This window comes from Notothenia rossii, assembly GCF_949606895.1.
Source record: "Notothenia rossii genome assembly, chromosome: 9".
NCBI classification, from domain to species: Eukaryota; Metazoa; Chordata; class Actinopteri; order Perciformes; family Nototheniidae; genus Notothenia; species Notothenia rossii.
Window position 1 is genome coordinate 26,478,822 of NC_136907.1, and position 25,422 is coordinate 26,504,243.

Genomic DNA, 25,422 nt, shown 5'->3' on the forward strand with positions numbered 1-25,422 from the left:
CAGTGGTTCCTAAGCTAAAGGAGGTTATAAAGGAAGTTTGAAACCTCCTTTCCTATCATGTGTAGAGAATTCGAACTGCACTTATCATGGCTGCCACTGAGGGACTTCCGGGTCATTTCACTCGGTTAGGAAGGTTCCTAAGCTAAATGGACTATAGACAGGGGTGCACATAACTGGTACGTAGGTACGCATGCGCGGCAACAATCTGAAATGCGTACCGTCTCTTGTGTCACAAAGCGCATTTGCTTACCGACGTACTTGTGAAGCTTTTCCAGAAGGCGGTTAGATCACCGGACGACAGAGTCGGTCTCCGTGTGCACAGACAGGGCTGCTGTTAACGTCGGTCTGTACAACGGAGTTGTGCCAAAACTACGCCAACCGGCCGCGGAGGGAGACTCCCCCCCTTCCCTGGAGAACTGCGCTAAAACAGCTGATAACAGCGTTCAAGGTCAGTGGTCACGAAGTACCAGAGCCAGAAGTCGGAGTACCAAACACTGACTCCAGGTACTCACCTCAGTGCCTCACTGAGAAAGTTATGTGCACCCCTGACTATAGAGAGGCGAAGTCCCTCCCCTTCCGGTTGAGCTCCATGGGACCTTATTTCGGAAAAGTTATGCATTGAAGTCAATGGAGAGAGAAAGATTATCTTTCGATCCCGTTTGAATTGTGCCACGAATTAAACATAAGATGTTTGTCAATTTAAAAGATAATTTTAGAAGTAAAAAAATTAAAAATGTGTCGTAAAACTGTGAAGTAACACTTTTTTTTTGTGAAACCGCTCAATGAACTACATCTCCCATCTCGCACCACACACCAAGACGGCCTTCACGTTGGCATATTTCACTTCTTTCTTTCAGAATGAGGCGGAAAGTATTAAAAGAGGTGAAAATCACTACAAGTCTGGGCATGTTGAGAACTGTACATACACAAAAGGGGAGTTAGTCGGGAACGGGATTCTGGGATTTGTAATCTTTCTAGTTGCATATTTTTCATAGTCTTATATTTCAACAGTTTTACGGCAAACTGTGACTTTTTTTACATGGAAATTATTATTTAAGATTGACAAACATGATTTTGTAATTCATTGCACAATTCAAACGGGATCGAAAGATAAGTAATTTTTTTGTAGATGGGCGTGACTTCGCCACTCTATTCAACTTCAGCCTCGGTCCTCCGGTAGTGACCAGGAAATGGATTTCAGCGCGCCATGTTGAAGGATATCTCAGTTCTCTAAATGCACTTCGAGGACCGAGGATCGAGCATCGAGGAGGCTCTCTGGAGGAGCTATGTACACTGATGTATCCTCCGCGGATCCTCCGCGGATGTATTTCCGGCAACAGTGATGTTTAAAAGAGTCGTGACGCATGGCCGGACTTATCTCAGCCAATGACAGATCTGCATGCATCCCCTGGTTATTATTTTATTAACTGCTTTAATCACGACGCGATGTTTACTGAGAGAACAGCTGTGAGGTCCGTGCAGAAAACAGAGCAGTGTGTATAATATATATCACTCAGTATAATAGGCCTACATTACTCTCTTTATTGGAATGCTTTAGTTTATTATCAACAAACAAAGAGTCGATATTTTTCTAAAACCATTTAGTGCTTCACATAATAAAATACACAGCGGCTGGATCCTGATATATATTATATGCTTTAGGAGCTGTCTGTGTTGTGCAGTGTGTAGGTGTGTGTTGTACAGTGTGTAGGTGTGTGTTGTACAGTATGTGTGTGCGTGTGTGTATGTGTGTGTGTGTGTGTGTGTGTGTGTGTGTGTGTGTGTGTGTGTGTGTGTGTGTGTGTGTGTGTGTGTGTGTGTGTGTGTGTGTGTGTGTGTGTGTGTGTAGATGCGGCAGACAGACAAGTCTCAGTTGGTTTGGTTTCCTATGCTTACTTTTAGTCCTTGTAAATAAAACTTTTGGCCCGTAATTTAATTTCCCCATTGTAGCGACCAGAGGGGGGGGGGGGGGGTCTCTGATAGTGTTACATTATTAGAGTGCTCTCATACTTGTTTGATTCTGAAATTGTATATATTATATAAATATATGTGTGTGTATTATGTCCGCATCTGTAGCCTGTTATTGTCTCATTATACCGCACTGTGAATTAATTAAAAATAAATATATAAGTCGTCATGAACACATCTGTCCATCAGACAGAGGGCTGCTGTGCCTCCTGTCATCATTAACGGACGTCTCTTTAAAATGACCGCTCAGAGGAGAGGAGTTCTCATTTCTCTAAACGCCTGCTGCTTCCCCTCCTCTCTCCTCGGTTCGCCTCCTCGACTCCTCCGCTCGCGTCTCCTGTGGGCGGGACTAAGACATGGGGATAGGAGTCGAGGAGGGGAGTCGAGGAGGGGAAATAGAGAAATGAGAAACCTTCATAGACTTCTATACAATCTCCCTTCATTTTGCAACCAGTAGAGTCGCCCCCTGCTGGCCATTACAAAGAATGGCATTTGAAACATTTTTGTGTCATATATCAGAATGAATATACACACTGTAACTTACTTGAGAAGGCCTTTACAAAGTGCAACGATATCAAACAGTATTCTGCTTTTGGAGTTTACATAACAAATATCCTATCTACATTTATCCTTACAGTGTAACTACTAAGCTCTAATCAAGACTTTTTTGTTATAATTACTGTATAAAATCTACAAACACACGCCACAAGCATTTCAATCTAAATTCAAAGTGCAGTGAAACCATGACTGTTATACTTCAAATAACAGTACACTGCACAGGCCTAAGCTGAGCAACAGTCTACTGTATCTCACCCACTGTCTAAAGATACTTAAGAATGCTCAAACGATGGTGTTTGTTGTGCCAGCTAATAAAGAGTTGAACATGATGCTCCTCTACTTGTTGCACATGCTTATCCAAGCGAAAAGATCTGAATGGGCTCTTAGCCAAACCTTACAAGACCATATGGCCATTGTCTGTGGTGGCGCTTGGGCCGTTGTCTTCTTTCAGCGTCCTATTGTTTGGTGTCAAAGGAGTGGGGGGAGGGGGGGGGGGATTATATATACACAGATCACATTCTCTCTTTCAAAACACACACTCCCCCATACATGCAAGCACAAAAGCACATTACCAGTGTCATTACAGTTCCACCCATGATCCAGACATCTTGAATCCACTACATGGATGCAAGGTGCATTACCACATATACAAGAAAACAAAATATTATTTCGGTCAATTTACCCAAGGTTTATTTTTAAAAACTCACAAACACATTTCCAGGAACACTAGAGGAACATTAGAGACGCACAATGAATCCCAATAGTATCAAAATCACAATATTGCGATATATCAATTGTGAAAATATAATGCATTTTTGTGGTTCAGCAGTCCTGGCCTACAAACAAGTCAAACATTATTCTTAAAGGAAGGCTCCAGTCATTAGATAGTTAATAAAAACTTCAGTATTTAGTGAAACATTATGTTTAAACCATACCCTGAAGAAATCAGCGATATTCCCCGGTAAATAATGATTTTATAGCTCTTTTTGATCAAAACCTGTATATTCCTTCAGGCAGCTGCCATTTTGGCCATTTCCAGTAGTGACATGATCCGAAAAAATAGGTCGTGACGTCATCTATGCGTTCACTTTGTAAACACGACAGCTCATTTGACGAAAACATGGCGGAGTATTTGAGTTCGTACTCGTCAGCCAAGGAAGAAGTTTTGAGCAATGTGGAGAGATTGGATGGGGGAATTCAGCCATACAGGTTCGAGCCAAGTGGCCAGAACCGTCAAGAATCCAGGGACAGTGACGATGAGGATGAACAGCGCGGTGATCTGGCTGGAGACGATCCCTTTACTCGTGCAATTGATTTCGGGGGGCGAGTAGGGAGTCCTGTACATGAATGGTCTACTTGCGATCGGTGTGTAGCCATGGACAATCCTCTTATGAACATATGTTGTCATGAGCTTGAAGAGCTTGAAAATAAACTGTTCACAGACGACTTGGATCGCATATGTTTACACAGGGAATTCAACACTGTGGTGTTAGAAAAAGCTGTATTGAGAACAGCATTGGTTGCCATGAAGGATGTGAAACGCACCTCTTTGGTTGAACCAATAAATGAAAGGTGGGTAAATTTGACGGGTACAGCCCCTTTTCTTAGCATTATATACTTTACAATTATTATTATTATTATTATTAATGGACATATCAACTAAAGACATTTTATTTGGTTAGGAAGTTCTGGATTAAAGATTGAATTGACTTTATCAAAAGTTTTATAATGACGTTTACATTCTAGGACAGGGGTGGGGAACCTTTTTCCTCTCAAGGGCCATTTCAATTTTTACAACATCCTTCGAGGGCCGTACAAATTATTGAACTCAACGTCTGCTTAAAAAACTCAAATCACAGCCCATTCATTTCGCGTTTCTTTCATGCTGTGCAAAGAAAAAGCAACCTCTTAATCCAGATATTTGACCATGACCCGCGCATTCATGCACCGTGGCATGACCACCAAAACAGAAAGATATGGACACAAGATGTGTGCAAATGTATTTAGTTTCATATCCATGTGGACTAGAGATGTTAAGATTCACCGATTCGCATCGGTGCACCGGCATAAACGTTCAAGATGCGAGTGCACCGGTTGAAAGAGTGCACATCGGCTACAGTTTGGGTTGAACCGGGTTAAACTCGCGATGCATCGATTGCGTAGCGTCTTTGCATCGGTAAAAAAACGATTCATTCATATAAAATCCCCTCATCTTGTCAACGCTCAGCAGAGACGATCTTTGATATTTGCTTCGCCACTACGGAGAACGAGAGTCTCAGTTATCAACACAGCGCACCGAAAAATACCTACAAATCAAACGTTTGGCAACACTTCGGATTGTTCAAGAAAGACGGTGTAATAGTCCTTTATGCTATATAGTTGAGCGCAGGTCATGGAGAGTAATAAGGTATCCGTAGACCTTTGTATGAGGTATCTTTATTACTTAACAGGTCTACAGCCATGATACATAGATCCGTCCTAGATGCGGACTTGCATACACACAGTATCACTCCACAGCCGCACCCCATCAGTAACGTCCTGATGGTATATGTGCGCGGCACTATTACTACAGACGGTCAACTTGAAAAATCACTCGCAAATTGTTAACGATGCCGAGCCGCTTTAAAGTACACAAGTAGTTCGAGGAACTTAGCGACGCACATAAAGAGGCGACGTGGGGTCTGCGGCTGAAAAGAGAAACCTGAAAGTGAGACATATGAGTTAAATCACTCAGTGAGGTGTTCTGTCAGAGAGAGTGGTGTTTAGTTTACAGCAGCCTGTGACGGCCAATAATAATTTAAATGTCTTCCTTACTGTAAGCAGTTATGAAATACCTGTTTGTGAAAGGTTATTTTCTTTATTGTTCGTATAGAAACCACTGCTTTCTGCTCACTGGTGAGTTAGCCTATGAGTGTTAAGCACATCAGGCTGGCAGCTGTATGGGCATTGCTCTATGGTAGCTGTTATTTGCACATTGGTAATCATGGGCAATGCATCCTTACATTGTTTAACTGTGAGGTGTTATACAATTGTACTCTGGAGAGCTTTTAAAGGTAAAAAAATAAACGGCATGATGGGATGTGCAGTACCAAATATGTAAAGCACTTTTTTGTTAATGTATGATTTGCTGCATATCAGGAATGAAACAAAAATCCTCTGTCGTACCATATTGAAGTATCATTATTTTTGCATCGTGTTGAATCGCATCGTGTTGAATCGCATCGTATCGCCCCGAATCGCATAATGTTGAATCAAATCGTATCGAACTGTATCGCAACAGGGGTGAAACGTATCGTATCGCATCGCCTGGTGTTTCAAAGGTATCGTTAATGTATCGTATCGTGGCAACGTATCGAGATGCGCATCGCATCGGCCTCAGTGATGGAGATGCACATCCCTAATGTGGACATGATTTAAGTGTGTGTTGGGGGGGGGGGGATCTAACCTTATCTAGGGGGGTTTGGGGGAATGCACCACCAGGAAGATTTTTTTTAAATGTTGGGATTAAAAGCATCAATCTGGTGCACTTTAAGAGCAACATGAAGAGATCTATGGATACATCTCTCAACACCCATATAAAACAGAACAGTAAGCAGATTTTTTTCTTTATGGATATTTTACAAATCACTTCCCTTTTAAACTGTATTCTTGTTTATTAATAACAACTTTTTTTTACTGTCATATTAGTATTGTATACCTGTTTACTTTATTCTCTTATTTTTCTATAACTATAATGATCATATAAAGATGTGCCTTTACCTCACTGGTTGGAGAAAAAGCTTCTTATATTCGTTAGCATAGCTAGCTAACCAGATGCTAATAACAACAACGTCATTGACTGTATGATCAGTATGACAGATGAACAGATCGCCACTGGGCTTTCAACTAAAGACACAGCCACGTAAAAACTGCGGCATGTGTACAGCTCCTTATGGGTATTGCAATTTGTGAAGTCCCGGCCCGGAGCCGCGTTCTGGTGCTCTCCGTTAGAACTACACTCCTGTCAGACGAGACATATACCACGTGATGACATGTTAGGCTCGTGTTGTGTTCAAGGACCCTGACCTTGGCCAGGAAAAACAAGCTTGTTTAATTATTTTGCGGTCTAGATTTCTTGAATTGTTTTCTTTTTTGCGTGTGTTTATAAATTACCTCGAGGGCCGTACCAAATGGTCTCGCGGGCCGTATACGGCCCGGAGGCCGGAGGTTCCCCACCCCTGTTCTAGGAGGAAACGATTTTCATCCTCAATCTCATGGCAATGTTTGCACAACCTGTCATTTACAGGAGTATTTGTGTATCGACCATATTCAATAAGAAGTTTATGGTTGTTAATTCTAAAGCGTGTCAAATGGATTCTGTCTACAATTGCATGGCAAGGACATGAAGGACAATGACAGATACTTTTCAAAACCAAAACTTTACTAAGTATAGCCATGATAAAAGAAATCAAAAAGCATATCTACAGAATGCACTCTTTATAGAACAATGTAGGCTAGGAGTCCTAACACAGGGCTGCCAACATTTGAGTTCAGCTTGGAGTGATTTTTTTTTTGGTGAACCGAAAAAAGAAACGTTCATGTGTTCATTTTTTAAATATTGAAGTTAAATGCATCAACCTGGTGCACTTTGAGAGCAAAATGAATTTATGGTAAACAGATTTTCTTTTTCTTTATGGATATTTTACAAATCACCCACCTTTAAACTGTATTCTTGTTTCACTGTCATATAGTATTTCATAACTGTTTTTCATTTATTCTCATAAATGGTGACCAAAACTTCTGAGACCCACTGAGATAACTAGACTAAAGTATCTAAACAGAGTCCCTTACCTCACTGAGCTGTAGTTATCTCTCAGTCTAACAGGACAGAGCTCTGCCTCTCATTGTTTTAGAAACAGCTTTTAATATCCGTTAAGCTAACCAGATGCTAACAACAACAATGAAAATAGTGAGTTTGGTAGAAATATACTGTATAATAGTAAAGTTATTTAAAATGATGCCATATTTATTGAAGATTTTACATTATAAATATTCCCCAAAATTATTCAAAAGCATATTCTTCCAAACTCCTTGATGTAGTATGACCACCAGGAGACTATTCATGTGTGTGGTGAGTTTGGTAGTAATAAGCTGTATAATAGTGATTGAATATTATTGTATTCTCTTTTTTCGGAGTTGCACTTTGCAGACGGTCCCTGAGCAGAGCACTCGTTTCTTCTCCGGCTGCGGATAGAGACCAATGTAATGTGCCCAGCTCGGAGGACGGCGCGTATTGGCTTTTTTTTTTTATCAAGATGTTATTGTATTTCGTTGTCAACCTTACCACGGTACTTAGGAGACGCAATTTGTGTCTGAATAACGTTTTCAAGAGTTATTGATCCGTGAAATCAGAATCTTCCAATATCGTTCCAACTTTACTGAACTAAGCCAGAAGACCGTCTCATTTCGTAGACCGCTCGGTTTGCTGCTCCTTCACTTTATTTTTATATTTATATACATTTGTTTTGGACGACGTCTACACTACAGGCATCAAAAAATGCTTTCAACGCTTCGCCCATTCACTTGAATGGGGTGACGTAGAAGATTTTTAATCTTCGCCGAACTGCATTGTGGGGAGCATGGCATGGCTTTGCAAGCATCACGAGCATCTATCGGCATCAAAAGTTGAACAATGTTCAACTTTTGAGGCTCGATGCTTGGCATCAGCCAATGAAATCCCGTTTATGCAAATCCCGCCAGTGCAAGCGCAGCCAATCAAACCGCGTGCAAGCTGGGAGAGCCAGACCGCAGTTCATTTCCTCATATTCCAAACGAGATATTACGGTAGCAAATCACCCGGTTCTTTACGACCGGAACTATTTACCGGGATACAAACCGGAGGAACCAGGCATGGAGGGAGGTGGCAGAGTCAGTGGGTGAAACTGATAGTTTTTTCGCCTGTTTGGAGAGTTTATATCCAGTTTACTTCGTTTTAAAATTGCTATTGCTTTGTATGTCGGGGGCGGGAGATTCATGTGATTGGTTGCTCGCAAAAAATCTCCAAGCTTCAGACACGCCCAGCTTCAAGATTTTTTCATGCCTGTAGTGTAGACGGGCCGACTCTCAAGCTCAATGTGTGAGTGTTGGCAGCCCTGCCTAACATAATAATGGTACAATGTAGTTGAATACATTCCATAGTAGTTAATCAATCAAATAAAGAAAGCATTCCGGAGCATTCACGGAGCACACGTGCACGTGCACACGGAGCATTCCGTGGATTGTTCCTATCCGAATTGTGGCAATGTTTTGCGATACAATGAGGCATATTTCAATAGAATTGTGAGAGTAACTAGAGTAAACAACATGAACAAAGCACATACGTCAATTTGTCCTCGACACCAAACGCATAGTTCACGTCACGTAAAATAAGTCATGTGACTCGTCAAAATGGCGCCGCCCACAGGGTTGATGTTATTTCGGTAATTAATCAGTTTAAAATCACTGATAACGTCATCGGATTACAGACTGGTCTGTTTTATTGGATGATAATTATTTAAAAATGCGTGTCATGAAGATTCCCTCCCTTTAAGAATTATTAAAAAAATTCAGTACAGATCTTCTTCAAAACATACTATTGTTATCATTGTAATATATATTTTTCAATGATGATGTGAATAATATATAAAAAATGATCATTACCTTTAATAAAATACAAAAGGTCCAAAATAAAACTATTTGACAACAAAAAACAGACAAACATTCAGTAGATGACTAACGTGGCAATAGGAATTCATGATATTACGGCAATATCTTTAGAAAAATATTTACAAAAAGAATACAAATAATGCTATGAGTCAGATTCATCCTTAACATTCTTTAATGCATTTCAGTGTTTCCCCTAGGTTCACTGCTTTGGGGGGGGGGGGGGGGGGGGGGGTGCTTGAGTGTGGGGGGGGGGGAAGGATTTTTTTTTTTATCCTCTGGAGCAGAGAGAGGAGCTGTGGATTATTGTTATAGATTAATGCATCTGTTTCTTAGGGTCTAAAACACTAAACTCACAACTTCAAATTAAAGCGTTTAGTTTATTTAATAAAAGAGCACATGTTCAAAGTGAAAAGTGACAGTAGATATAGATTAGTTGCACTTTGGTGCTATATATATATTTTTTTTTTTCTTTGAATTATAAAAATATATATATTTTTATTTTTATTTTATTTTAAACACCTTGAATTCCAGGGGGGGCTCCATTGGCGGGGCTCCGTTGGCGGGGATCCGTTGGCGGGGCGCAGCGCCCCTCCAAGACAATGGTGGGGGAAACACTGCATTTTCGACTATTTTTTGGGAGAATTAATAACACTCAAAATACAAATGTAGTTAAGTGGAGAGTCTGTAAAAAATGCTATCCTCAATACCAGTATATCGTGACACCCCTAGTAAGCACTCATATCAAATGATGCAATGGCTTTAAAGAGACAGAATCAGTAAATGTGGAATTGCAAGTTGGAATCTTTTTACTCAGTGGACAAAAATATTTAAATATAAGTACTACTCACCTCTGGAAGATCTTTGTGAAGGCCTTCAGTGGCCCTCAGCCAGCTGCGGTTCAACTCACTCAGCTCCAAAATGGGCTGAACCTTGAGCCGGACCGACTCTCCGGAGTGACGGATCATCTCCACAATCTCATCCCTGCTCTTGTTCTCCACATTGATCCCATTTATTTCCACAAGCCTGTCTCCTGGAACCAGACCTAGAGCCCGGTCCTTTGTCCCGGCACCTGGTTCGGCAAAGTGCACCACGCGCCGACACACCCCTCCGTCAGGCTGCCTCTCTAGCATGGTGGTTCTCCGCAAAGAGAATCCAAAATCCCCAGTGTTGCGCCGCTGTATCTCCAGCTCTCTTGGATCTGGTATTGGTGCAGCAACAAGCATGGGCAACTGTAGGTCAGCACCGGGGAAGGTCTTCTCCACCATCTCAGGAATGTGGACCTTACGGAAGTTTGGCTTGGAGCGGTACTTGAAAGAAGCTCTTCTCCAGTTTTTCCGATACAAATGTGAAGCCTCCTGCTGGGAAAAAGACACGTGCCTCTGGGCGGAAGAATTAAGTTCACCAAACTTCGCAGCTCTCTCTTTTACAGAGCTGCGCTGAGGGTCCAGATAATGGAACTTCACGTCCTCACCAGAGGGACTCATTTGCCCCATGTCCTGCCCCAGGGCGCTGCGAAGGCGCTCCACCTCCAGGTCTGTCAGGCTGAGCTCCGTGTTGGTAGCCACCTTGATTGGGATAGGACTAGAGATCTCCAGTCTGCCCTTGGAGTCCCTCTTAGTGCTCCCTCGGTTGAGGTGGAAGAATCCTCTACGAATGCTCATCTCTTCCAGGCTCTTCAACTCGGCCTGGGACATACGCTCTTTCTTTTCTTTCTTCTCTTTCTTGCCCAGGTCCTTCTCCTTCTCTTTCTTAATAAGGTGAAACATTCTCAAATTGCTCTGAAATGTTCTACCAGTTTCAAATGTCAACAGCAACGAAGGGACAGTTTTGCATATGATGAGAAAGCATCTATGTTACCTGTAAGGAGTAGAAAGAAGAGGGGGAGATTAGGAAGGAATAAGACTAAATGTAGTAAGGTAATACTGGCTAATGTGCTTCATTGCCAATTATTGGCCAATCTTGTTTGACATGCACATTTGTAATTGCACATACAATATGTCAAATGTGCAAAACAAAGCTGCAGTAGACATTTCCAAGTCCTCATAGGATTTCATTTATCAAATGAACAAACAGTTACACATACAAGACATAAAACAAAATGGATATATTCACTCAAGTACAGAGGCTACTATTGTACCCCATTTTTTGATAGCTTTAGTAACTTTAATTCACTCAGATAATACAAAATATAACCAAATACTTTATCGTAGGTTTTGACAAGACTGTATTGATGCCTTGGTTAAATTCACTAATATATATAATATTGTTCAATGAATGAGAAATGTATTTGTACTTAAAGTATAATTTATTAAGTATCATTTCAAATGAAGAACCTTTATTTGTAACAGAGTTATCTTTTTCTAAATGGTGGTATGACAAGATCTGTATACGTCTTTCAGCACTGTGTTTGTCATATTTATGTTATGTATGAAATATGATTAAAGCCTACAAAAATCCCTTATTTGACATGTTTATGTGACAATAATGTATCTAATCACACATGTTTGTTAGTTAAGCCATATCAGGTGCCAAGGTTCACAGTTGACACCATTTGAACATTCTTCCTATATCTTATTGTTGCAACACAAAAACAACAATATTGCTTATCATGTCACAACTTGTGTTGCAGTTGTTGTATCATTTTAATCAAACATTTGTTATCCATGCAAAGTATCAACACCCACTCCTAAACTCAGGAGAAAAGTGGAGTGTCATCTGTGGGAAATGGGACTGGCAGCACCTATTATTGCATTGAAGTCTGAACAGGAAATAAAAATTGTACTGAAGATTTGGTATACGTTCTCTCAGTTCTATATACTGACACATGTCTATTCCACTTTACATTGGAGCTGCCCTACATACAGACAGTGATATGAAGAGCTTTGACCTACTCTGTCTTGCTGTCAAATGTTCAACATCACCAGGGGTGGAAAGTAACATGGTACATTTACAAGTATTGTACTTCTTACATACTTTTTTGTCATATTTGTAATAAACTTGAGTATTGCTATTCATTGCTACTTTATACTTCTACTCCAATATATTTCAGAGACAAATATCGTACTTTTTACCCGAGTACATTTATTTTAACATTCACGGTAACTTGTTTTGTACATTTAGAAACACATGATATGCTGATATGGTATAATGCAGTACTGTACTATTATCTCCATAGTGCTTCACATCTCTACATTTGTTGCACATTGACAAACTAAAATACTCTTACATGTATAAAAACAGGGTCAAATACTACCCATAATAATATAATACTGTGAAAAGATCCATTCTGCAACGAGTACCTTTACTTTTGATATTTGGAGTACATTTAGCTTATAATTCTGCCGTACTTTATATAGTTCTGAAATGGGCCATTATGCAGAATGAGTACTTGTTGTACTTGAGGTACAACTTGAGGTTAATAAGTTGCTAGTATTTGTAGTTTTACTGAAGTAAAGGATCTGAATACTTCTCCAACCTCAGGTCATCTGAATGAAATGGGACTGACAGCGCCTATTATTATTATATTATCTTGAAAACATACATTTACTAAAGATTTGGTATATGTTTCCTTAGTCCAATACACTGACACATGTCTATGCCTCTTTACATTTGAACTGCCCTACATACAGACACTGGTAGGAAGAGCTTTGACCTCATCTGTCTAGCTATCAAATGTTCAGCATCACCACTAGAGTGATGCAGAACACCTGAACATGTGTGCCCAATACTCACAATGGAAGCTAAATGCCTTGCAGTAGCCATTTGTCACCCCATAAACAGTGAATTCGCACTTAATCCTCACTTAATTACATGATAAAACAGGCTATAAAATGGCTATACAATCACTTTACAGCACTTTATAATTATGTGAATATGATGACGTTTCATATGAAATAAGAATATGTTTTTATGTTTAGCTTTACTAAACTTAATAGGCTAACGTTTCACATGCTAAAGCTAGGATTTCGCTATGTCTAGCCCACAGCTTAATGTTCTCCCTTTAAGCTGCTTTGCCCTCATTCTCTAGCACCGGTGGCCTTAGGGAACACTTTCAGCAGAGAGTAAAACAATGTTATTTAAATAAAATAACATATAGCAAACGCTATGAGCACATATGACACTGACATACATACCTGTCATTGCCCACGTTGTTTTCTTGCTTGAAGTTTTCAACATTTACCTCCTTGAAATTGACAGTAGGTGCGAGAAATGTAGGTACTGGTGATGCATTCAAATGCTTTCCGTAAACTCCGTTATAACTATATAGGATTCTTGGTCGGCTAGGAAAACGACCATGGGACACAACCAACCTGATTTGTGTTTTTGTTTGTCTTCTAAAAATAAATGTAGTGGTCATGTTTATGAAAGTCAAATATTGAGAGGAAAATTGAATTGTTATCATATTAAGAAAACAACTAAAATGTATTACGATTCACGAAATATTTTCACCATCTTAATTTATACTGCTTACATACAATCCAACTTTGCATGTTAGCATATATGTGTAACTTTTGTGCCAGATTTCGCCTTCTGCAATCGTATTAGGGTTGTCAATTACATCGAATTGCGGTAAATATCTAATAATTCCAATAGCACATGAAGGTAGCACCAGGGTAAACCGGACAGCAGTGACCCCTCCTGGTCTTTTTTATGAACTGGATCACTGGTTGTGCAGGTAAATCATTTTAGTACATAGCCTAAAGTGGTAAATACTCCCAAATCTTGATTTGAATAAGTCATCTTTGAACTCAAAACACAGACACATCTTCATTTCGTTAGATTTTGTTTGTCTTTTCTTAATCTCTCTCTTCCACTTTTATACATTTCATTTTTTATATATGATTACATTTTATCCCAACATTGTATATTACGGGATAAAATTGTCAAGCAAGACAGCACACGTTTGTTCAGATATATCTGGTTCAAGGTAAGTCAAGTAAAATCAAGCTTTTGGGCCCACTCCATGGCCCAGGAAACGTACTGTGCAGGTTACACTCTATGCTGGCATAGTGATAAACAATGAGAATCTAGATCAGAGCCCTTGTGTATTGTCGCTCATTGGGCCACCTGAATATGAAGTTGCTGCTTTTAAAACTCATTATCCATCTATTTTTAAAGAATAATTTGTGGTTTCTTCTACAATGATTAGGAGTAAGTCGATGTATGAATTAATCAAGCAAAAAACATTGATTTGACTATTTTAACAGAAACATTTGCATAAAAAGCTTTACTGTCTCTTATAATCTCTTACATCTAAAGTAAAACCAAGAATGTTAAACACATACACTGAGTTTGTTACTGTTTCTTATTGAAATCCACTGAATGACTTTAATAATCACTTACTTCATAACTCATATTGATCAATTCTTAAATTACTTAATTGTTAGTCCAATACAAGTGCAGTCATAAATAGAAAATATATAAACCTCTTTTGTAAAAGTAGTGATACCACAGTGTACAAAAGCATTATTACCAAAATGTATTTTAAGTGCACTTCAGCCCATTTCATATTGATATGTATTAATGATTACATTTTTTGTGTTCATCACTTTCATTCTGCAGCTGGCATAGGATGAGCTTATATGTTTTAGTATATACAATATATAGCTTGGTTATTTCCCCAATGGGTCAAAAATGTGTATCCTAACCAATAATAATACATGATTTGTTGAATATATTTTTGTCTGAATTGTTAAAGTTATCAAATAAATATAATGGAGTAGAAGTTTAGAATAGATTAAAATTCTTTATGTATCTTAACATTTAGGTTAAGTACAATGCCAGAGTAAATGTACCTAAAGTTACTATCAACCACTTTATAAAACACAAAATATAATTGTCCTTTGAAATAATTTACATAGTTTAAAACAAATAGTTTGCAAAGGAAATAGCTCCCATTGGAAGTTCCTCAGACTTCTTCTTATTGAAATAATTCACAGCCATGACTTTTTCCCTCTTCCTATCTTGGCTATATTGTGTAATTTAGACTTGCTGCGTTCCTTCTCATCTGGATTCCTCTTGGAAGTGCACTCCAGTGTGGAGTCTGTCTCGAAGGAGATGGCCGGCCCTTGGATTGGGGCCCCGCAGCTGCCCTTATCCCGGGACACTGAAGAAGTGGTCTGCAGGACGACCCTGCCCCGCAGACAATGTTTGAGCTCCAGCAACAGGGGGTTGTTGTTTGAGTATAAATCTGCCTGCTGTCCTGCATTTCTGTTGGAAACACAGCATGTGCAGCATGCCAAGAACAATACTCTGAAAATATAAATCCAGCCCAGGTAATGTAGCTCCACAATGTTCAAGATGAAGCAACCTAGACTGACGCTGAACATGAAGTTGAGGAAGATGGTCTTCTCTGTTGCTCGGGATACAAAGCAGTCAGTCCTGTTGGGACAGGGGTAGGTCTCGCAGCGGAAAAGGTGTGGAACTTCAAATCCAAACAGGTAATACTGTCCAATGAGGAAGATTATCTCCATGATGGAGCGCAGCAAAACATGTATGATGTAGATAAGTAGCACTTGGCTTGAGAGCTCTGTTGGGTCCTTTCCTACCTCTGGAATATCTTCTCCATGAAGGCTCTTCCCCTCACACTCCCCTCCCCTTAAACTCCAGTCCTCCTTGTTATAGGTTGCGTTATAGGGACTTTCAGCTGCCATTGTCGCCTCTATATCTCCTCCTGTCTGTTTGTCCCTCTCATAGGAAGGTGATGACCTTGGTTTCACCTCCACCTTCTTATCATCCTCTAACTTTTCATTCTTGGTGATTTTCTGCAACACGTATACAATGTAGAAGATAGAAGGTGTGGAGACCAGGACAATCTGAAAGACCCAGAAGCGCAGGTGTGAGACGGGGGCAAAAGTGTCATAGCAGACGTTGTTGCACCCGGGCTGCAAGGTGTTGCAGGTGAACTTGGACTGCTCGTCGCTGTAGACTGCGTCCCCCACCAGAGCCACCAGAAGGATGCGGAAAATGAGCAGCATCGTCAGCCACATCTTGCCAATGACAGTGGAATGGTTTTGAACCTCCGTTAGGAAGCGGCCAAGAATGGACCAGTCTCCCATTTCTGTGGAAACACGATGGTTACAACAATATTATTTTTACTTACAGTATTTAGGAACTCACACAGGTCATCCAGGCCAACTGAATCATGGCCTGGATGACCTAGTCACAATCTTCTTAGGTCACTTCATTTCTCAATAACATAAAAATATGAGACCAGGCAAAGTGCTCGATCTTTTTTTAAAGAAGAGACATCACAGTGTAGGAATTGTGTTAAAATCCTGCATTTAACATTTTACTTAAGTAAAAAGTCAAAGAATTAAATATCAAAATAAAAGTCGTCATTATGTTGTATAGAATGCTTTCTGGTCATCTGATAAATAGATTGTCAAAATAAAATAACCACATTCTGAAGCCAATGTTTGTATACTCCTTTGTGAATTAATACTTTACAAAAGAATGAACACAACACAATAACATGAACACAAAAGTCTCAGGTAAAAGAAATTAATAACATTTTACTTCACTTTTCTTGCTATACTGACTATAGCTTTACATGAATTCACACACATGAGTAATAAATAAACAGCTTGATTTAACTGTAGTCATTTGTCAATGAAATCAACCTTAAAGTTATGTAAAGTGTAACGTAAAAAAAAAACTCCAACTTCTAAAATCCCCCAAATTGGATCACATTTGATTTCTGTGACATTTGAGTTAGAATAGGCTAGATAACGTCAATTTGAACAATGCCAAGCCCTAACTGAATCATAATGAAACTGAACTTCTAAGGAAGCAGGAAATGCCCTGCAGTAAATGTGACTCAACAGTCTTACCAAGTAAGCAGGTGCATAAAACCGGACGTGTTTCTACATGTATGGCTTTCCAAAATTATAAAGGTTCATATATTGAGCTAGAAATCAACTGTGGATGTATATGAATATCGTAGAATATTGTGTTGTCACAATCTGGCATGACCTTCAGTCTTACTTCTTTCTCTTAATTTATTCAAAAGGCTAAACCGTTTGTGTGTAGTGTTTAGGAGCAGATACTGCATTTAAATTACAAGCAGTTTCTCACGTTTACATTCAAAGAGACACCATTTCCTTTAACATAAATATGTGTCTTTAAATTCCCTTTGGTCTACACATCATTTCTCAAAGTATTCTACATAATCTGCTACTAAAAAAAAAGATGAACAAGCTCAAATGTAATCAACTTCTTTGACATTCATTCTGTTCTGCTGTCCTGTAGGACCTTACCTGTGGAGAATCTGAGTTTCCCTTATCCAAAACTGGAAAAATATCAGAGGAAACAATCTGCATAACTATATTTTCGAGTGGAGCCCTTTGCTGGACGTTGTTGTGTATTTTGAGCTGGATGTGGGGAGAATGGGCTGACCACACATATTCCCTAACTCGAACTGAAACATTTGTTGCACTGTATGTGAATAAAGGCTTTCAATGTACAGTGGGGCAAAGATGGAAATGTACAATGGGGGCACCTTTACTGAACAGCCATTCACAAACGAGCGTAGAGTTCAAAGAACCTGCTGGAAAGAGTGTGCACAATACTGATTCTAGCACCCAACTGTGTCCGCTTTCATTATAGAGCTCGAATACAAGTATTGTTTCTCAATGGAAGTGAGAAGAATCAACATATACAAATGTTCATGTCACTTATGATTCAAGTTTTAAGAAATATCAGCAACTTAAACAAAATATATACAACTTTTGATTGCTGTAGAAAGAAATACCGCAAACCGTTTTCATTAAATGTGTTTATTCATAGATTCAACACGAAGGGCCACTTTAACTTCATCAAGCAAAAATAAATGGAGACTTACAATTTAAAGAAATGTATGAAGTTCTTTAACATTACCTGGTTCTACATATGAGGGCTAAGTTGCAGGAGTGTTGTTTTTGAATTGACCTCTTATTGAGGTGAAAACAAATGTGATATACTGTGATAACTGTGCTTTGTTTGCCCATATGATAGAGTGGTTCCGCCTGGTACAACTCCTTTTGTTGGATATTATCCAAGAATTAATTGTGATAAACATTATTATTGTCATTTTAGTACCATTTTATGCCAAAGAGATAAGGCTATGCTAGAGCAAGTGCACGCTTTTATAGAGCATTGCACTTCTAAATCTCAAGAATATTCTGATATTAGAACTGAAATATACTATACTATAAACTGGTCATATATCATGAGTCGATGAAAATATAAGAATTTGGCAACATGTCAAAATGTTTTACAATAAGTTGATGACGTAATAATTGTGTATTCTTATACTTGTCTAAGTGCATTATATGTTCATTGTCTAATTCTATTAAGCAATCTGAGCCCTGTTTTTGTTGCTGACACATTAGCTTAATATGAGAGATTGTTTTTTGTACAAAAATGTAAATTAGAAAACGACAATGAGAATTCTATTGTATCTACAATGTTGCACAAGCCCGATTTGAATTAATGATCTTGAAATGACAAACAACGGAATGTGTCTTAATCTAAGGCCAGCTATTGGTGCTTATGAAGGTCATCTGGCATTGCCTACTATTCTTGTAGACCCACGTTGTGTCCTTTTCTTCTTGGCTGTCTCCAAGGTTGAAGGTGTCATTTGACCACAGACTCGGCGTCCAACATTCTTAACATTGTCTGACTTCATCATGCATGAAGTAAACAGAGATATATCATGTATTAATTGGTGTCCCACAGTAATGTGTCACATGTTCTCTTCTATCAAAAGTCTAAATTAAAGTCCAATGTGTGAAACATCTTTGAGACTGCTGCAAAAACATACAAATGCAGCTATGATTCATTCCATTGTGATACAGTTTCCAGTCTGCTGGTTGGGTAATCATTAGTTATACAATTTGATGATGAATTACAGGCTATAGCACACTGAAGGACACATCTGCCTTTGGTTCAAAGAAGACTTGTGATTAACACATGTCTGATTCATTTGTTGAAAGAAATCTGACAAGATATGGTTTGTAGAATAGTGAGACTCCGAAAGTCTCAAGTTTCATTTTCAGAGATAGAAGCTATTTCAAATTTTTGTATCTATTACGTCCACTTTCAGTTTGAAATATTCAGCAGCCTTGATATGTCGCCTAGGCAGAGCCAAAAATGCTGTGTGTGAATCAGCTGTGGGTGTAATAAGTTCATTGTTTCCCCTATATACAAATAGCGGCGGCGCAGCTGCTAGGGGGCGCCAGCCAGGTAACCAACATTTTTTTTTAATATATATATATCTTTTTAACTTTTCTTTTTTTAAATTAAAATAATAATAATTGGTGACCCTTTTTCATTTTTGATTGTTTGTTATGTGAATTTGTATTATTTGTGTTACTGTATGTTCAATAAAGGTGTATTTTTTCAAAATGTTGAGACATTGCCACTGTTAGCACTGGCAGGGCGGATTTTTGGCATAGGTGGTCGCCCTAGGGGGCGCCAGATCTGGGGGGCGCAGCGCTGGTAGCTCTGGGAGGGGAAAAACATTTTTGACTGTAGGCGCTCATCCTAATTTTCGGCCTTGATGTAACAAAATTCATAATTAAGAAAATGTAACTCTTTTCACCCTGGTTACACTTTTCCTTTGCCCTGCACGACGGGAGCTGTAAGGGATGGAAGTGGGGGATGTTGGCTTACCAGGCGTACGCAGCTCACAGCCAGAGTGCGAGCGTGGGAGCGAGAGAGCGAGCGAGAGAGAGAGAGAGGGCACACCGGTATCGGCGCTGTTGTTATTAGAATCTGGTGCTAGCTGCGCTAACGGATATAAGAAGTAGATGTTTCTACAACCAGGGTGGAGGAGAGCTCTCTTGTCAGACTGAGAGGCTCAGTGAGGTAAAGGACTCTGAGTGTTTAGATAGTTAATTTTAGTTTTTAAGTTATCTCAGTGGGTCTCAAACGTTTCGACCACAAATTATGTAAACACATATTTCCAAGGCACTCCTTTATAATTATTAGGATAAATAAAAACAGATTTGAAATCATTCCAATGTATACTATAGGACAGTCAACCAAAAATATTGTTTAAAATTGGAGAGATACAAATATATGCATAAATAAATAAATGTTAACTGGTAAAATAAGATATAAATGAACCACAAAAATAAAATACGTTACATTTATTTGTTATTGGCTATGGTAGGTTATTGGTTATATACACATTTTATTATTAAAATGTAAACCGATCTTATATGGGTTTTTTAGAGTTGTACCCCCTAGATCTACTCTCTATTAATTGTGTGCTCAAAGTGCACCAGATTGAAGCATTTTACTTTAAAATGTTCAAAAGAATCTTCCCTAGGATGTGACATCCTCCCCCCAATTCAAGCATGTTCATACTATACTGAATACATTTGAAGCCATTTTGACGTATATTACCTATGTCAATACGTTTCAGTTTTTGTAGTGTATTTGTCTTTTGTAGAGATTTTTCATTTATTCTTTATATATAAAATCTCGCCTAAAATCTCACCTAGGGCAGCAAATTGGCTAGAACCGACCCTGATACTAGGCCTCAAGAGCCCTTCTTGTGCTGGCAGACACATAGAAACAAATTGGCGGGGCGCACTTCGCACGTGCACACACTAAAAAATTCCACGCACTCCGTGCTCACATTATGCTGGGCCCACGTGCCTTTGCACCGCTGCTATGACTCCATCCTAGGGGAAACACTGAACTTACTCAGATCTTTTACTTGTATGTCGAAGAAGTAATACCACTGTGTTGTGTTTTTTTGATACAAATAAAATAACTTAAATACATGTACAAAAGTAGTAGTATTCATTGTGCACATCGTCCCATTAAATAATAATATATATTATATTATGGGACTTTAATATTCAATATTTTTGTACTATATATAGTGTGTTTGCAAAAACAGAAAAATAGCATTTGGTGTGCTTGAACTTTAACAATACATGAGTTGTCTGTTGACTATAATAATAATAATAGATTTAATTTGTTAGCGCTTTTACAGGTGCTCAAAGACGCTTTACAGATAATAGTGAAGAAAAAAGAAAAGAGAAGAAAGGAACAACAAATAAATATATAGTTAAAGTTAAAGTCAAATAATACAAAAACAATCACACATGAAAAGCCAGATTGAAGAGGTGAGTTTTTGTGAGTTTTTTGAAGGTGGTGAGGTCGGTGCAGTCTCTGATGGGTTGTGGGAGTGAGTTCCAGAGGGCAGCGACGGAGAAGGCTCTGTCCCCCCAGGTCCGGTGATTGGTGCGGGTGGGGATGGATAGGAGGTTGGCTTCTGATGAGCGGAGGCAGCGGGAAGGGGTGTGGTGGTGCAGCAGGTCTGTGAGGTAGGGGGGGGCCTGGTTGTTGAGGGCTTTGTAAGTAATGAGGAGGACTTTGAAGTGGATTCTTTGAAGGACGGGGAGCCAGTGGAGGTTCTGGAGGATGGGAGTGATGTGGTCTCGGGAGCGGGTGTGGGTGAGGAGGCGGGCAGCAGAGTTCTGGATATGTTGGAGTTTATTGAGGAGGTTGGATGGTATGCCATAGAGGATGCTATTGCAGTAGTCGAGTCGTGAAGTGATGAATGCATGAATCAGGGTTTCAGCAGCAGAGGAGGAGAGTGATGGGCGGAGACGGGCAATGTTTTTGAGGTGGAAAAAGGTGGTCCTGGTGATGTGATTTATGTGGTGGTTGAATTTGAGCTGACTGTCGAAAATGACTCCGAGGTTGTCAATGGTGAAGTTGAAATTCTGGATGTCTTTGATACAGGATGGGGGGCCGATGATGACGATGTCTGATTTGGCACTGTTCAGTTGGAGATAGTTTGTTTGCATCCATGCTTTTATTTCTGAGAGACAGTTGGTGAGAGTGGAGTGTGTTGTGGGGGTGATGGTTTTTGTTGAGATATAAAGTTGGATGTCATCGGCGTAGCAGTGAAATTGAAGGTATTGGCGACTAATTATTTTGCTAAGGGGGTGCATGTAAAGGATGAAGAGGAGGGGGCCAAGCACCAAGCCCTGGGGGACGCCTTGGGACAGAGGAGCAGTGGAGGAGGCGCAGTTGTTGATGTTGATAAACTAATGTCTGTCGGTGAGGTAGGATTTCAGCCAGGAGAGTGCAGTGTCAGTGATGTTGAGTGATGATTCGAGGAGGGACAGCAGGATGGTGTGGTTGATGGTGTCGAATGCTGCGGTGAGGTCGAGGAGGATGAGGATGTTCAGGTTGCCGGAATCAGAGGAGAGGAGGAGGTCGTTTGTGATTTTCAGAAGAGCTGTTTCTGTGCTGTGTTTTGATCGGAAACCAGATTGAAATGGCTCAAAGAGGTCATTGGAGCTGAGGTGGGATTTTAGTTGTGAGGCAATGACACGTTCAAGTATTTTTGACAGAAAGGGGAGATTTGAGATGGGCCGGAAGTTGGACATGATGTCAGGTGTGAGTCCAGGTCTTTTGAGAATGGGTGTGACAGCAGCCAGTTTGAGAGAGGGGGGAACTGTTAATGATGGTGGCGATGAGCTGGGAGATGGCAGGGAGGCTCTCTTTAACAAATTTGGAGGGCATTGGGTCAAGTGTGCAGGTGGAGTTAATTCCAGTCATGAACTGGGACAGTTGCATGGGGGTCACAGGGGAGAAGTGGGACAGGGGATGTGAGGTGAAGGGGAGGGAGCCAGGAGAGGAGGTGGGGGGTGCTGATGAGGGTGTCAGATTGCTGTAAATGTTGCTGATTTTGGTTTGGAAAAACGAAAGGAAGGAGTTGCACTGTTCGGTGGTGAAGGACGAGGTGGCGTTGTCACAGGGTTTGAGAAGTTTGCTGATGGTGGAGAACAGACGCTTGGGGTTGCTGGAGCCAGACTGAATGAGTTGTGAGTAGTAATTAGACCGGGCTGCTTTGAGTGCATTACTGTACTGCTGGAGATATTCTTTGTAGATTTGAAGATGGACTGTTAGTGTGGTTTTCTTGTGTTGGCGTTCAAGTTGACGTTTCCTTGATTTCATTTGGCGGAGTTCGGGGGTATACCAGGGGGCGGAGTGTATGAAAGAGACATTTTTAGTTTTTGTGGGGGCCAGTTAATTGAGACAGAACGAGAGGGTGCTGTTATAATAGTCCACAAGTTCAGATGGGTTTTCAGAAAGTGGGGGGGGGGGGGGGGGGAGACAGACATCTTGCAGGTAATGGAGGCAGTGATTGCAGAAGGTGAGATGGATTTGAGGTTTCTGTAGGTTATTGTGCGTTTTTGCTTTTGGGCGAGGATGGGGATGTTGATGTCCATGATGATGGCCAGGTGATCAGAGACGTGGAGATTGAGGCTGGACAGATGATGGATGGTGAGACCAGTGGAGCAGACCAAGTCCAGGATGTGACCACGGCTGTGTGTTGGGAAGTTGATGTGTTGAGAGAAGTTGCAGCAATTAAGGGTTTCCTTAAATTCAGAGGCATATTTGCAGGTTGGGTCGTCAATATGAATGTTAAAATCACCTAAGAGAAGAACAGATGGGGATATGGCAGAAAGCTGAGTGAGAATGTCAGAGAGGTCGGAGAGAAAGAAGGGGTTTGGCTTCGGGGGACGGTAGATGATGGCTGTGACCAGGGGAGTGGGACCAGAGAGTTGAAAGATCAGGTGTTCAAATGAAGAAGCATCAGGGATGGGGATTATGGTAGCTTTTATTTCCTTTCTGATAACAGCAGCTATACCACCACCCCGCCCTTGTGGGCGAGGTTTGTCAATGTATGTGAATCCTGCTGGGGTGATTTGATTTAAAGAAAAAATAGTCCAGGGGCTTTTGCCATGTTTCGGTCAGATACAGAAAGTCCAGATTATTGTCTTTAATGAATTCATTCAGAATGTGGCTTTTATTGTGGATGGAGCGTGTGTTGAGCAGGGCTGCACTGAGGTGACGTTGCATTGGGGGGGGGGGGGTTGTGTGGACCGGGGAAGTGGTCAGATTCACGTGTTTTTTGTTGTGATGGCGTAGTGTGGGCGCGTGATAGGACCGAATGGACGGGATGGAGTGTGGAGACGTGGAATGAAATAAAAACTTACGGCCAGAGCCTCTGTGTGGAGGACGGCGTTTGCGGAGTATTTCATTATCTGCGAGGATGTCCATGCAGTCCGGAGGCAGGCGGTTATTAAAGGAGTGGAGATCTGACAGGGAGTAGAGCGGCGGCATGATCCCGTGAAGTGGCGCTAGCACGGAGCTAGCTAATGCTGGGGACCCGGGCAGCAGAGACCAGGAGCCGGATGACCGTGGAAGAAGGAGCGGTGTGAGTCCAGATCAAATGAGAGTGATAATCCACAGCATATCAGGAGAATGATTCCAGTGGTTTCCGGAGGAGAATCGTAGGAGGGGCTGACAGCCTGGCGCAGAGTTGGAGCCGGGTGACCAGCCTACTAGCTTGTTAGCTAGCTTTTTAGCCACCGGCTGTAGGCGGCAGGGAGAGACGATGTCAGCGGGGAAGCCGGCTGATCGCAGCGGGATGGGAAGACCCACACGAGCCGCGGAGTTAGGGTGGAGTTAGGCTGGAGTTAGGGTGGAGTTGGGGTGGAGACAGAATTGTTAGCTCGGCAGACTTCAGGGAGCCGAGGAGCATCTAGGTAGCAGCCTGCTAGGTCCGATAATGCTAGCTAGCGGGCTAGGGACCGATGAGCAGGAAAGAGCCAGCAGGTAGGAGATGACAACACAAAGATCTGTGTCGATTCGATGTAGAGATGCTGCTATTTTTGCTGATGACTGACTTTTCAAAAGTAGAAAGCCAGACAGGAGAGGTTCTAATCTGGACTAAAGAACAATATTTGGGGCGGAGGAGCGGCGAACAAACAACGCCAGCATCCTCGGCGACCCGGGAAACTATGTTGTATTATCAGAGTGAATTGTACAATAACTAAGGAAATAAAATATAAAAAATACTCCAAATTGTAGTGAAGTAGCAGAGAATAGAATTGGGATGTTCACACATGCAGAGCAAACAGTGAAATGTGTTCTCTTCATTTAACCCATCCTAATACCAGGAGTCTAGTAGGAGCAGGTGGGCAGCTATTGTACAGAGCCCGGGGAGCAATGGGAGTGGGGGGGGGGGCATATTTAGGTCTGGTCGGGGACTTGAACCGGTGAACCTACGGCTCACAGTCCAAGCCCCTACTGACTGAGCCACTGCCGGATGTTAACTACTCAAAATTGTGAGTACATTTTTTTTAATGTATGCTTTCTAGTTACTGGCCCAGTGTTGAGAATAATTATTTA

At 40.8% G+C, this 25,422-nt stretch overlaps 2 protein-coding genes across 2 annotated transcripts in view; both read right to left on the reverse strand.

Annotated features, from left to right (window-relative positions):
• The window catches only part of LOC307019842 (unconventional myosin-XVIIIa-like), a 117,224-nt gene extending 103,822 nt beyond the window's left edge, over positions 1-13,402 (reverse strand). The window contains exons 1-2 of the mRNA XM_079650946.1: positions 13,344-13,402; positions 10,059-11,067 (exon numbers count right to left, since the gene is read on the reverse strand). Coding sequence (XP_079507072.1) covers positions 10,059-10,976 — 918 coding nt within the window. The 5' untranslated portion in view covers positions 10,977-11,067; positions 13,344-13,402. The remainder of the gene's footprint in view (positions 1-10,058; positions 11,068-13,343) is intronic.
• A 1,312-nt stretch (positions 13,403-14,714) lies between these two features.
• On the reverse strand, positions 14,715-16,268 carry LOC307020695 (gap junction delta-2 protein-like; the record flags this gene model as incomplete). Its single annotated transcript, XM_079652219.1, has 1 exon — positions 14,715-16,268. The coding sequence occupies one exon, from the start codon at positions 16,266-16,268 to the stop codon at positions 15,144-15,146; it is 1,125 nt and encodes a 374-aa protein (XP_079508345.1). The 3' UTR covers positions 14,715-15,143.
• Positions 16,269-25,422: the final 9,154 nt, after the last annotated feature.